The 13,305-nt window shown below is 44.0% G+C and overlaps 1 protein-coding gene across 4 annotated transcripts in view; it reads right to left on the bottom strand.

Annotated features, from left to right (window-relative positions):
- The window catches only part of LOC119165896 (neurobeachin-like protein 1), a 202,742-nt gene extending 193,622 nt beyond the window's left edge, over positions 1-9,120 (bottom strand). For all 4 annotated transcript variants that reach the window (XM_075865221.1, XM_075865224.1, XM_075865222.1 and 1 more), the window contains exons 1-3: positions 8,935-9,120; positions 8,328-8,419; positions 6,182-6,340 (exon numbers count right to left, since the gene is read on the bottom strand). In XM_075865221.1, coding sequence (XP_075721336.1) covers positions 6,182-6,340; positions 8,328-8,419; positions 8,935-8,985 — 302 coding nt within the window. In that variant the 5' untranslated portion in view covers positions 8,986-9,120. The remainder of the gene's footprint in view (positions 1-6,181; positions 6,341-8,327; positions 8,420-8,934) is intronic.
- Positions 9,121-13,305: the final 4,185 nt, after the last annotated feature.

The following is a 13,305-nucleotide window of genomic DNA, read 5'->3' as shown; positions in this document are numbered from 1 at the left end:
CAAATGATGCATGACAACATCGAAATTACAACTTCGAACGAATGAGTAACGATGTATCCAAAAAAGAATACATGCCACACACTGCATATTTATACATACATGTATACATAATTTGAGCCACATTATATACCACATGCAAATTAAAAAATGTGCTTTTTTTTATCTGCTTCCGGTCAGACATAAGAATTTTTTTATACACTGAACGGTGTGCCATTTTGTCGTGCCAAATGTGGCTGTTCATTCAGTTGTCTTGTTAACAAACTTGTTTATAATATCGTCTAACACAAGTTCTGTGGTTCTGCCCCTGTGGACATGTAAAAGTAGAAGATGTGTTAGCCTTCTTTGTGTCATACAGCTGTGGAGGTGCATTTTGTTTCGACGTAAGGCACTGAATGAGTGTTCACCTGAGGTCACGGATGCGGGAATGGACAGCAAAAGCTGGATATACTTAATAACTTCCTCAAATATTTCCCGCACCCCCTAACTTTTTGTAAAACATCTATGCCACTTTCTGCCATTACTGCGTCCACTTTGGACAGAAGAGGAGACAAGAGCATAAACTGTGCTGAAAGCTTAGATAGTGCAAAATCGTCAGCGTATCTACCCGATTCTTTCTTGTTGGACATAGGAAAGAAGATGAAGATGAGCGCATGGGATCATGAAATAAAGAGGATGATGTTAAGGCATCGGATGCGTCGTTCCTGTATGTTCAATATACAAGCAATTGGCGACGAGATTTCTACCGCACCAGCAACCTTTGTGCCGATTTCTCCTGCATCATCACAATGAGCGTTCCAGGATTACAACCACCACCGCCTTTCCTGCGTTCTCCTGGTCATCCGGCTGTCCCATGGAACCAGTGGAAGCAGGCCTTTGAGACGTACATGGTGGCTTCTGGAGCATCAGATCTTTCAGCCGACCGCTGGAAAGCGATCCTGCTCACCTGTCTTGGCACAGAGGGGCAGTGGATTTTCTTTGCATTGAAGCCAGCGGACTTGAAGTCTGGCTCTGCTACAGCTGCTCTTCCCAGCTCTTTGAGCACAGGTGACACCGACTCAACAAACGACGCATATGACTCTGCAACTGCCTTGGTTTCAGACCATTTCAACTGTTCAGTCAATGTCATCGTGGCTCGACAACGGTTCAGCCGCCATGCTCAGCTTGCAGGTGAGACAGTGGAAGAATATGTCACCGCTTTGCAAATTCTCATCGCTGACTATAATTTGGAAGTCCCGCTGATGAGATGTTATGTGACCAGCTCGTCTCGAATACTACGAGTCATCAGTTACGTCATCGTTTACTTTTTGAATGCTCCTCACTGGCGCTCTCATGAGCTATTACACTCGCTAACCAGTAGGAACAAGCCGTGAGCCAAGCTAAAGAATTTTGCGACGACGCTTCAGTTCGCCACATCTAAAAGGAGCAAAGCTCTTCTCTGCCTCCAGAATGAAGAAATGAATGTACACGTTGTGCTAAGTGTATAACCAAAGTGATGGGGTATCCTGTACAAGGCACCACAAACTTTCGAGCTTGCTATCGTTGTGGTGCAACTGGTCACCTTGCAAATAATCCTGCATGTCAGGCTCGCCGGCGCAGATGTCGTCGCTGCAAAAAGATTGGGCACTTAGACGTTATGTGCAGGTCATTTGGATACTCTGCGAAAGTTCCGTAGATTGATAACGATGACGAAACTAGCTCTCAGTGTAGCGGCAAAAGAGTTTGTATTGTCAACAGACACAAGCATGGCATTAGGCATCCGTTGCAGTGGAAGGTCACACTATCTTGTTTCTAGTTGATACAAGATCTTCTGTCACTATTTTGGCTGAGAAACTCTATCATCAATTGTTTGCAAGCACTTGCCCTTTGAAGTCGTCCTCAGTGCAGCTTTTCGACTATTCCAAGTCAAAGATAACAGTTCGAGGATGTTTTGTCCCTTCAGTTGCGTTTCAAGACAGAATTGCTTGCATTCTTATGTATGTTGTATCTGAAGGCACCACTGTATTGGGCTTAGACGCCATTGCGGCACTACAGATGAACATTGAAGGTCAATCATTTGAGTGCTTTGCAATGTCCTCCAGCACTCCTATGTTGCCAACTGAGTTACATTCAGAGTATGAACATCTCTTTGACCAACAGCTCGGACTTGCCAAAGGATTCAAATACAAAGTTAAGGAGCCTGAGTCCATTCCACGCGCTGCCAGCAAGTTACGACAGCTACCGTTTACCCTATGTGGGCAGGTGTCGCCTGCGCTGCAGAAGCTTGAAGCTGAAGACAAAATTGAGCGCATTGATGCCTCTCAGTGGGTTTCTCCCATAGAGGCTGTTCGGAAAAAGGATGACTCAAAATGAATGTGTGTTGATCTGCGACAACCTAATAAAGCTACAATTGTTGATAGCTTTCCACTACCACAGATAGATGAGCTGTTGCGCAGCTTAGCTGATGCGAAGCGATTGTTGAAGCTGGATTTGGTGTCGACTTACCATCAACATGAACTATATTCTGAAAGTCATAACCTGACTGCTTTCATTATGCACGACGGGCTTTTTCGCATCAAAAGAGTATGCTTTGGCTTGGCTTCAGCCCCTTGACCCGGAGAAACCGGTCAGGTCACTGACAATCAACTTGTTTGCCTGCTTTCTCCAATAGTAAACCTGGCAGATTTACAAGCAGCGAGTGCATCTGACAAGATAATCACAAAAGTCATAGACTTCGTTTCGTCATCTTGGCCTGAAAAAAAAAAAAATCTAGGGAAACGGTGCTAATATCACATTTACATGTGCGTGTCGAACTGTCCATTGTGCACAACTTGCTTTACCATGATGAAAGGATTGTAGTTCTAAGTAGCCTTACTTGTCGTTTGATGGAAGTCCCACATGAATCGCATCTGGAAATCAGTCGTACGAAAAGTAGACTGCAAGAGTTGTACTGGTGGCCTCAAGTAGATTACCATGTAGAAGAGCTGGTTGAAACATGTCTTGTTTGCCAGTCATGTGACAAATCTGCGTGGTCTACTGCAGCTCCTATCTAGCCAGTAACTTTCCCTGACAAGCCTTGGGAGAAAATTGCCATTGATATTATTGGCCCCTTTGAGCAAGCTTCGATCAATTGCCGCTATGTGGTGACGCTTATCAATTATCACAGCAAATGGCCAGAAGTTTTTTTTTTTTCCCCGAGACAATTTTCTAGGGCGAGCGTCAAGACCTTCCTGTTACAAGTGTTTGCTTGTTATCGCTACCCGAATCAAATAGTTTCAGATCACGGACCACAATTCAGCTCAGCTGAATTTTAGGAGTTCATTCAAGAACGTGGCATACGCCATTGCTTTTCTTCTATTTTACCACCCGCAAGCAAACGGTCTAGTAGAAAGGCTCAACAGAGTCCTCAAGTCTGTTGCCCAGATGCCAGAATACGAGCGGCATGATATCTGTGTCGCCGTGACGGACTATTTGGGCGTCCACCGCTGCACACCTCATGCCACAACGGAAATTGCACCCACCGTTCTCCTGCATGGATGATTGCCACGAACTCGCTTAAGCCCATTGTTGGATTACCAGATTTTTCATTTAACAAAAGTCCAGCAGAATCGATGAAACGGCTGCATCAGCGTGTGTAACAAACACAAGCTTCTTCTCCTCAACTTTACACTGACTGCCGTCGTAGAGCTCGGTCCAGAAACTTTGTTGTTGGCGACTACGCCCGTGTGAGAAAGCCATCTGTTCACAGGAAAATATCCTCGCAATTTTCGGAACCAAAGCAAATCATTAAGCAACGACGGCCAGCCTCATTTGTTTTGGAAGAAGGTCACCTATGAAAATCTTCCAAATTTCAAGAAATACACTCAGAAGCCACTGGGAAGCTGACAAGGGGTCGGCCTGGAACTCTAGATCGAAATCTGCCCTCATTGAACGAGCCGTTTCAAGGTAGCACACCTGCGAGTGAACAACACGACGACTGTCCACCTACGCCACGGCAAGGGACAGTAGCCAAAACCAACGAACCATCCATACTGCAGTTAACACCATCTTCACTGCCGTCAGAACTATCTTCACTGCAAAACAAGATGTCCAGCCAGCTATCACAGAAGAGTCGACGAGTGAAAAAAACTTCATTGAAGCACTATGAGCTACACAAGCGATAGTTTTTTTTTTTTTTATCAGCCGGGGAAATGTTGTATATAGGAAAAAAAATGAGGATGAGTGCGTGGGATCATGAAATAAAGAGGATGATGTTAAAGCATTGGATGCATCTTTCCTGTATGTTCTAAATAGAACATTTCTCAACTTTCCTTGCGTATACTCCTGCCTTCTGGCAGCATTAGTCTATGTGAGCTCCAGATTTATGAGCGTGTCCATACCAGGCTGCTTAAATCGACGGTGTATTTCTCCCTTTATCCTATACACAGCAGTGAAAAACTCCTTGCTCATTGCTGTTTTGGGGTCAAGTGTGGCAGGTTGAGAAAGCTTTTTTGTCAACACAAATCTTTTTGGCAGTTTTGTAAGCCTTGTCACCTGAGACTCTTTAAGTCCTATCTGCGCGGCAGTTGACTGGGGTTTTCAGCACAGCTGGTCAAACGCCTCTTCTGTGCGTAGGCGAGAGATCACTTCACCCAATGTCCCGGAAGTTTCCTTTGCGTCAGGCGCGCGAAGGACTGGGCATTGAAGCTCCTTTGCAACTTCTTGGCATGAACCAAACAGCACTATTGAAATGTCAATTCCTATTAGCGTCGCGAATTTTTTCATGGCTTTTGCATATCCTTGGCATATCCTTGCAAGACAACCTCGCAATTTTCCGTTGTTGAGCACGGTGTCTGCATTAACTCATTTAGAGTTTTTTTTAATTCGGCTGTCGTTTTCGCGAAACCTCTTCAGTGACTGTACCCTGACAGTCCACCTTGTTGGGCAAAGAAGCAGCAGAATGCTTGGGCTCGAGCCAACATGATCTGGTATTTCGTGACATGGAGGGCTGACTACACTAGCGAAGACTCTCTGCCTCTTATGTGAATCAAATCGTAGGCGTATCAGCAGGGGGAGGGGCAAGGGGGTCATAAGCCCTCCACTGAGAAAGGTTAGGGGGGCTGAGCTTCCCCACTTATTAATCTTATTTATATGGCCTTTCATGCTGCATAGTTTGGACCTCATGGGTACTTCACTTCAGTGCATTTATAAGCTTGGTGACATCTGCACACCGTCTGACTTCAGAGGAAATGCTCGGCCCATCCATTCATCCAATAAAAAGTTTCACATGATTGACCCCAACGTTAATAAAGACAGATGGGAATCAGCATCTCTGCACATTACACTGAAATTAGACTGTGAGTTGAAGTTTTCTTGGCATTCAAAATGACATGTTAACTGCCCGGTATCCTCTGTGGAGTAGGCAAACACTCTGCCTGTAGAATAAGTCATGTCTTAATTTCTCCGTAATATTAAACTTATTGCCTCCAGGTAAGCCCCCATTCCTGAGGTCAGTAATGATGAATGCCAACAGAGTGAAACAAAGCCAAGCCACAAAGGCACCTCAGTGACAGACTGCTTATAACCTTATATTATAAGAATCGCGGAAGTGCAACCAGGTGTTTTTTTTTTTTTTTAAATGCACATCTGCACTAACTTTTGAGCCCACCAAACATAGTGAAGAGCTAAACATACGCTTAAATTTTCAGAAGCAATAAAAAAAAGACAATGTAAAGTTATCTTTCTGTCCCTTTGAGTGAATTTAACAATATGCATTAATAATATAATACTCGTTCAGGTTTTTCATTGCATAACCACGATATGTTTATGAGAGACAGCACAATGGAGGGCTCTGGAAATTTTGACCACCTGGGGTTCTTTAATGTGCACCTAAATCTAATAACAATATGTATGGCATAGTTATCTATCTATGGATGCATTCCCATAAAAAAATAGTCACATAAGGACTTTATTGTTGCCAAATTTGTGTCCTCCAAAACAAATTAGCAAGAACAAATGTTCCGCAGCCGAAGAGAATTCCCAAGTGACAATGTGTAATCTATGATGCTGCCAAATCACGAATAAGATTCAAGATTTATGTAGTATACGCAAGTATACAGCACTGCATGTACAGAATATAAGATGTCTGAAAAAATATTGTAATGGTTGCTAAATGATCACAACCACAGTGTGCCTTAAAGCAATGTACAACGTCAACTCTGCTTACCGTGACAATATGCTGAGCACTTGAACAGCCACACTGGCCTTTTGCACTGTTTCGACAGTAACGCCCGTGTTGCATTCATCGCTACACTCCCTCAGGTACAACTCGACTACCTGAAGAAATCCTTCAGGAAGGTCTATCAGATGAGGGCTCGCAACAGACCTTGAATGAATTGAAGTAGTAAGAAGTATAGTAAATTACACTCAAGGTCACCAACATATTACACAAATATACAACTCACTTGAAACACTCGCCCCCCCCCCCCCCCCCCCCCCAACACCAGATCCTCTATAATTCCGCTTCATTGAAACAAATTTGAGAACCCTTGCTGGTCCACTTAGTTATGCATGTTGTGAAGCTTCCTACCTCAATCAGCAGTTTCAGATTCTACCGATTTACTTCTCCAGTCTGCAGTAACATAGCCAAGGAAAAGGACGATGTGAAAGTGCTCATAATGTACGAAAAGTCAAAATAAGAGCACACAAAATGTTAAGGGTCCCCATCTGTTTTGATTCCACAGAGTAAGTCATTTGTTTATGGTTCCAAGTGAGCATGCAGGAGGTGGGAAGCACCTTCTTCCAGTTCATCAAATAACTAGGCAGTAGTCCATGATTCACTCTTGAATTTTGTACAAAAGTATTTCAGTTTTGTTTACTCAGCTCCTCAAGTATGAACTCAATAATATTTCACTGAAACATTTTGTCAATATGATATGGATTATATTCTAATGAACTCCTTTCTTAACATTCTTTACGTTTTTAGGGAAGAAGCCGTGCAAGCATCTCACTTCCTGGCTACATGATTGGCTCCACCCTTATGTCGGCACAGCAAAGCAGGGTGCACCACCCAGAAAGTCATGAGAAAGCGAGCAAACAATTCAGGAAGCTCGGTCGTTGAACAGTTTCATCCTAGGAAACTGACAAATCAGTTTATGATAATCAAATTATCCCTAACAAATCATGGGAGAAAAAAATTAGGAAAATAAATGCCCCTTTCCATTACAAAGCTATTACCTATCCAAAACTCCAAAGTGCCACCTAGCCACGAGCAATGAATGAAAAGAACATATGCTGAGCAAGAACAATGCTACGATTGATCTTAAAGCCAATATCTACATATTCAAACTTTACTGTGATACATACAAACCATCATCTAGTAATCATGCATTGAGTGAGTTACCAATAAGCTTTCACGCAGAGTTCAACAAATAGGAAATCCGAAAATATGTAATAAAGCGCTGTCATACTGCCTGAGGTTGTTTAATGCATCCGCAAATAGCCATTCACACTAATCAGAATGTGGCCAGGTTTGGCTGAGCATTAAGCGAACAGCACTAAACAGTCTTTTATAAAAAAATGCTTGGGACATTCATTATATACTTCACTTAGGTGAAGGTCAAGGACTGTAATATTGTTAGTAAAGCTGGGACAAGGGATCTCTCGGTATGAAGGTAATTGCACTTAAGAAAAAGTCATTGTACAGCTATTCATATGTACAGGTTTAGGTAATCTAAATATATCTGATAACTTATCAAAATGTAAAGCATGCAACTTGTTTCACAGGTGGGCAATCAAGAGAGTATTGCTTGGCAAAACTAAAATTGTATAAACAGGCAAGCTCACCAGACCAGTGCAAGTGAAACAAGAATTATACAAATTAAAATTCAAAATTAGGTCATATCTCAAACCTTTCAGAACTAACATTAAATCCTGCCATCACCTGTTCGCATAAGAGCAGGAACTTTCTTTATGGCCTGAATGTCGCATTGCACATGCCTTATCACCTTATGGATTTGTTTGCATTCCTTTTGTGCCTTCTTGCTTCTTTACTAATTGGAGGTTGCCTTTTAGCTGTGCCATGTGTCATGTTCTGTTAATAGCTCACATTGCAAGCCACAATAAAGATGTGTTAACGAAGACATCATTGGGGCGCTTCTGATCAGCGAAACAAACCTGCATGCTTGTTTTGGCTGTTAAAAGTTGATAACACGCTGACAGTTATATATGCGATCAGATGAAATATAACAGCTTCGGACTTCGTTCCAAAGAGCACTTTTTGCTGTCACCAAATTTTTCCATGTAAATAAACAGGCACTGTGACTTGCCTTTCTTGGCCACACGAACGAGTACTGGCGTAATCGTGTATTTACCTGCTTGGGTTAGCTGGGAAATCCGTCTTCAAGCAGTCGCCGTACTGACGGCGAAACTCCACCATGTACTCCAAGAGCGTGGTGGAATTCCGCTGCAGAGCACACGTAAGTACAGGCGTTATGCCAGAGCAGTAGTGGCTGAGCGCTTCAAACACTGAGGCGGTGAAAGTTTCACACAAGCACGCGACTGGCTTTGGGCAACCCCCACCTCTGAAACAGCGAGCTTCGATCTCGACATGAACAATCTCCACGGCGGTTTAAAACGTCGTACGCGCCCACCCACTAGGGGAACGATCTTAATTACGTCGTAAACCTGCGATAAGCTAGTCTAGAGAGGTACATCTTTTAGCTAGTTCACCCTACATGGTACGGCATTTTTCTCTTTTATTAAACAGAACACTTTCAGATTGTGCAAGTTGCCTAAGGGAAGTGTTACATTCCGCTGTGCAAGAGTAACGAAAACACAACAGAACAGGTGTATTACGAGAGGTGTATAGAAGGCGATTACTTTCGGAACAGCTCTGAACGACTACCGGTTCCCAGTCCCATGTGAACAAATATCTCTTCCTGGTACTTCGGACAATTATAGCACGGTAAACATTGCTACCTTGATTTGATAGGCACTCCATAGGGCTTCAAGGGCTTCCTTCGCTGACATTTTAGCAACGATACCGCATCGCTGCAGGAGCCGCGAGTTTGTTCATATGGTCACAGTGTCCGGCAGCTCTGAAGCACGTGAGTTTGTCGCGAATCACAAGCTTGTTATCACCCTTCCGGAACCCTGGAACCAGCCATTTCAGGTCGCGAACTGTACTAACAAGCCCACACGCGGATATGTAAAACGTCATGTCAGGTAGGCAGGAGCATAGTTACGACGGGGCTAGCGCCAGCGCCAAGCACTGCCGCATGTTTGCGGTTGTTTCGACTTTCGCCAGGTGCCGCTAATGCCGCAAAACTTTTTCTTGGCTTTTCTACTACAGTTTTCCGTACCGGCGTAAGGTAGCGCTTGCTGTCCGTTCACTTTTTGTGCACTAAATTTCGCGCAGTTCTCGCTAGGCCGAGCGCATGTCGCACATTGCACTTCGCTAAATGAATGATGGATTTGTGTAGCAATTAAGAAGAGGTGCAAGACATCGCAGTTGTGTTTCTAGACATGTGTTATGATTGATGTGTTAAAATGCAAGAGGGCCTGAGCACCTTCCTTCATGGGGCCTGAGTCATGCCAAGCTCCGACAGTAAGCTATGCTAGAGTGTACTATAGAAGCCTTGTTCTAGTGCACTCTGACTATGCGTAGTATACATTAACTACATTTCTCGCCTGCTACGAGAAAGCAAAGGCAGCGCTAACGAGAGGGAGATTGAGCGCCACCCCTCTCCCCTAAAATTCCCTTCAGCCCCCCCCCCCCCACGCCTCCTTCACTCAAGAACAAACATAAGTAAAGAAAGAATGGATTAGTTACCTGCCTTCCTGTCTCCCTGGGCGCATCCCATATCCTAAGTAAACAGAAAAAAAAGGTGCCTTATTTCGATGAAGTAAGCTTCCTCGTGTAATTTCAGTGGGTGCTATCACGCTTGTCTGACACAGGACTTATGGGCCAGGCTTTGGGGCTCCCGCTAAATTCGAGAAATAGGGTTCCCAACCCAAAACCTAAATGTGGTTTGGGTTTTGCGCATGTGCAGTGGCCTTGTCGTTATTCCTTCCGGACCCATATTTGAAAACTTCCTAATATTAATGAGACCTAACAAACAATTATTTCAAAGAAAGTATAGGGGAAGTTATTATATCTAATTGTAATGTAAATTTGAAGAAAGAAAAATGGTTGAGAAGATAACTTGCCGTGGGCAGGAACTAAGGAGGTTATGCAGGAACCATCTTAGTTCCTGCATAACCTGCCACACTCCTCTAAGGAACCGTCTTAGAGGAGTGTGGCAGTTTGGGCTAGTTGGTATGACATGACGATAGTTATAGCGCGAGAACAGAACGACGACAAAGAGACAAGAAGGACACGAGCGTCCTTCGTGTCTTTCCTGTCTCTTTGTCGTCGTTCTGTTCTCGCGCTATAATTATCGTCATGCCAAACAGGCTCATAAAGAGTGCCACACTCGCCGCCATGGCTACTGGTGACGCTGACTGACACTCCTATACGTTTAATTCATATATATAGCCAATAAAGTGGCTGAGGGGGGATAGCGCCGTATTAGCTCAGTGATATAAAGCATCGAACGCGTTATTCGAAGGTCGCAGGTTCGGTTCCTGCCCACGGCAAGTTATCTTTTCACCCATTTTTGTTTCTTCACATTAACATAACAACTAGGGCTAATAACTTTCCCTATACTACATTCCTTAGCATTTTTATCTGTTAGATCTCATGATATATATATATATATATATATATATATATATATATATATATATATATATATATATATATATATATATATATATATATATATATAATATTAATGAGATATAACAGACAGTAATGCCAAGGAATGTACAGGGGAAGTTATTAGAACCAATGGAATGTAAATAAGAAGAAAGAAGAAAGAAAAGTGGATGAAAAAATTACCAACTCGTAGGTTCGTTTCCTGCTCACAGTTGGTAATTTTTTCATCCACTTTTCTTTCCTCTTTCTTCTTATTTACATTCCATTGGTTCTAATAACTTCCCCTGTACATTCCTTGGCATTACTGTCTGTTATATCTCATTAATATTGTGTTAAAAACACGGAAAAACGAGCCCCTAGGTATACACTTCTTTCCCTTATATATATATATATATATATATATATATATATATATATATATATATATATATATATATATATATATATGTGTGTGTGTGTGTGTGTGTGTGTGTGTGTGTGTGTGTGTGTGTGTGTGTGTGTGTGTGTGTGTGTGTGTGTGTGTGTGTGTGTGTGTGTGTGTGTGTGTGTGTGTGACGTATGTGACGTATGAAGCGATGGTTGGTAGAGGCAGAGAAGTAAGAGGTCAGGAAATAGAATAAACATGGGGTATGAGCCAGGCCACGTCTCCCAGTACTGATAGCGTCACACTAGCCGACAGGATGAAGACCTGCCAGCCCCTTCATCAGCCGCTCATCATCTACGCAGTTCTCCACAAGACGCCCTGACCATACATCGACTACGGAATCATCTCCTGGCCATCACTTATCAACCTCACATCATTCACGAAGCTACCGGCAATACGCCTCAACTGAATATCGACCACAGAAGAGGTGATCTCAGGCGCATGCAGTTACCGGTATCATGACAGAACCATCGACTGACCTTCTCATCCCCAAGTACACCGGAGCAGCGGACGATGGACCTGTACAGGACTGGTTCGACCTGTTCGAGCTCCACGCTACCGCTGCATCATGGTCGGAACGGGAGATGATCGCCAACTTCACTGACTACATCTCCGGTGAGGCATTCAAGTTTTACCTGACACACATATTCGAAAACGACGAATCATGGCAAAAGATCAGAGAAGAGATGATTACCCGTTTTAACGACTATGACGAGGACTTCCTCATTACCGACCATCTGCACACAACAACACTCGGCCGTCACAATCCGCGCTCATTTCTCAAAGAACATAGCCTTCCACCACGTTTCTCTTCACGACAGCCGGTGTTTTCAAAGTCGTCGCTCCAGCGAATGACACGAGACGTTGCTCACCCACCTAATCCACTTCATTATTCGTCTCGAATACGTTGTCCACCACCCTGGTTTCAATCCCGCGGTTCTTTAAGTGCTCCTGACGCTCACCGTTTGCCTCATAAGGACGCCGTGTTCACGATAGACGAGCTGACGCACTGGGAAATTACCCTGTCAAGCCATGCTCCCTCCGCACGGGTTCATGCATTGCCGTCCGGTGCATACACACTCGACAGTCGACGCAACACCGAAGGCTCAGACGCATCGAACGTCGCACAATGCAATGTGCAAGAGCCTCTCGTAGTGAACAGGGTAGAAGAAGCTTCTGAAGGACTTTCTACCAACTCTGAAGCATTATCTTCATTGCTCGAAGTGCATGACAACGGCCCACAAACTACCAGCTGCCGACTGGGCACCACATCAAGTTGTGAAGAAAACCAGCGCGATGTTCAAGAAGGGACCTCACCGCAATGCGTTCCACAGAAACATCAGCTACGCCAGCAAAAGCAAGTCCGTGAATCGCAGACACCCCAACGGACACACCAACAAGAACGACGACGCAAAGCAAGCCTCTTAAAACAAATTCAAGAAGCGAGGCAACTTCGCATAAGGGATCGGCGCAAGAAACGCTTTTGGCACAAAATATCAAGACTGCGCCTAAGATTACAGCTCCGAAACCTCAGGAAACACCTAACAAGACAAGAAGTCACCAGTTCTACCACGCAAACATTCAGACACCATCCCATTAGTTTACGACACCGGAGCCAATGCCACAGAAAACTACGAAAGAGACTGAATGTTATAATCTGTACAACGCACGAACACAGACACAATTCCTAGAACTTCAGTTCTTGTACACGCAGGCTGCAAGCACTAATTCTGTCTCAGCCGCGACACAGGATACAGCGCGTACGACAGAGGATTCTGCGCCTACGACATTCGACCTTAAAATGCTCCAAGGACTTCCAATCTTGTTGGTTCCTCGCAGCTGCTCAGGTCATGGTCAGTGCAGTTTTGCAAGACGTGGTTACCTTCTCCAGAACGCCACAGCCAACCTCGCCCACCAGAACTCCCCCATTCACCGGACTGCTGCACTGATTTCTGAAGTTTTGTGAGTTTACGGAGCACCACTGGGACATGAAACCAATGGTGCGTTTTGACATTTGTGACTTTTTAACCTCTCCTTGTTTATGTTCATAATTCATGCCTTCTTTCGGGGGGAGGGGGAATCGTGTGACGTATGAAGCGATGGTTGGTAGAGGCAGAGAAGTAAGAGGTCAGGAAATAGAATAAACATGGGGTATGAGCCAGGCCAC

This window comes from Rhipicephalus microplus, chromosome 1 (assembly GCF_043290135.1).
Source record: "Rhipicephalus microplus isolate Deutch F79 chromosome 1, USDA_Rmic, whole genome shotgun sequence".
Taxonomy (NCBI): domain Eukaryota; kingdom Metazoa; phylum Arthropoda; class Arachnida; order Ixodida; family Ixodidae; genus Rhipicephalus; species Rhipicephalus microplus.
The sequence above is the reverse complement of the archived record's forward strand: the minus strand, read 5'-3'. Positions and strand labels throughout refer to the sequence as shown.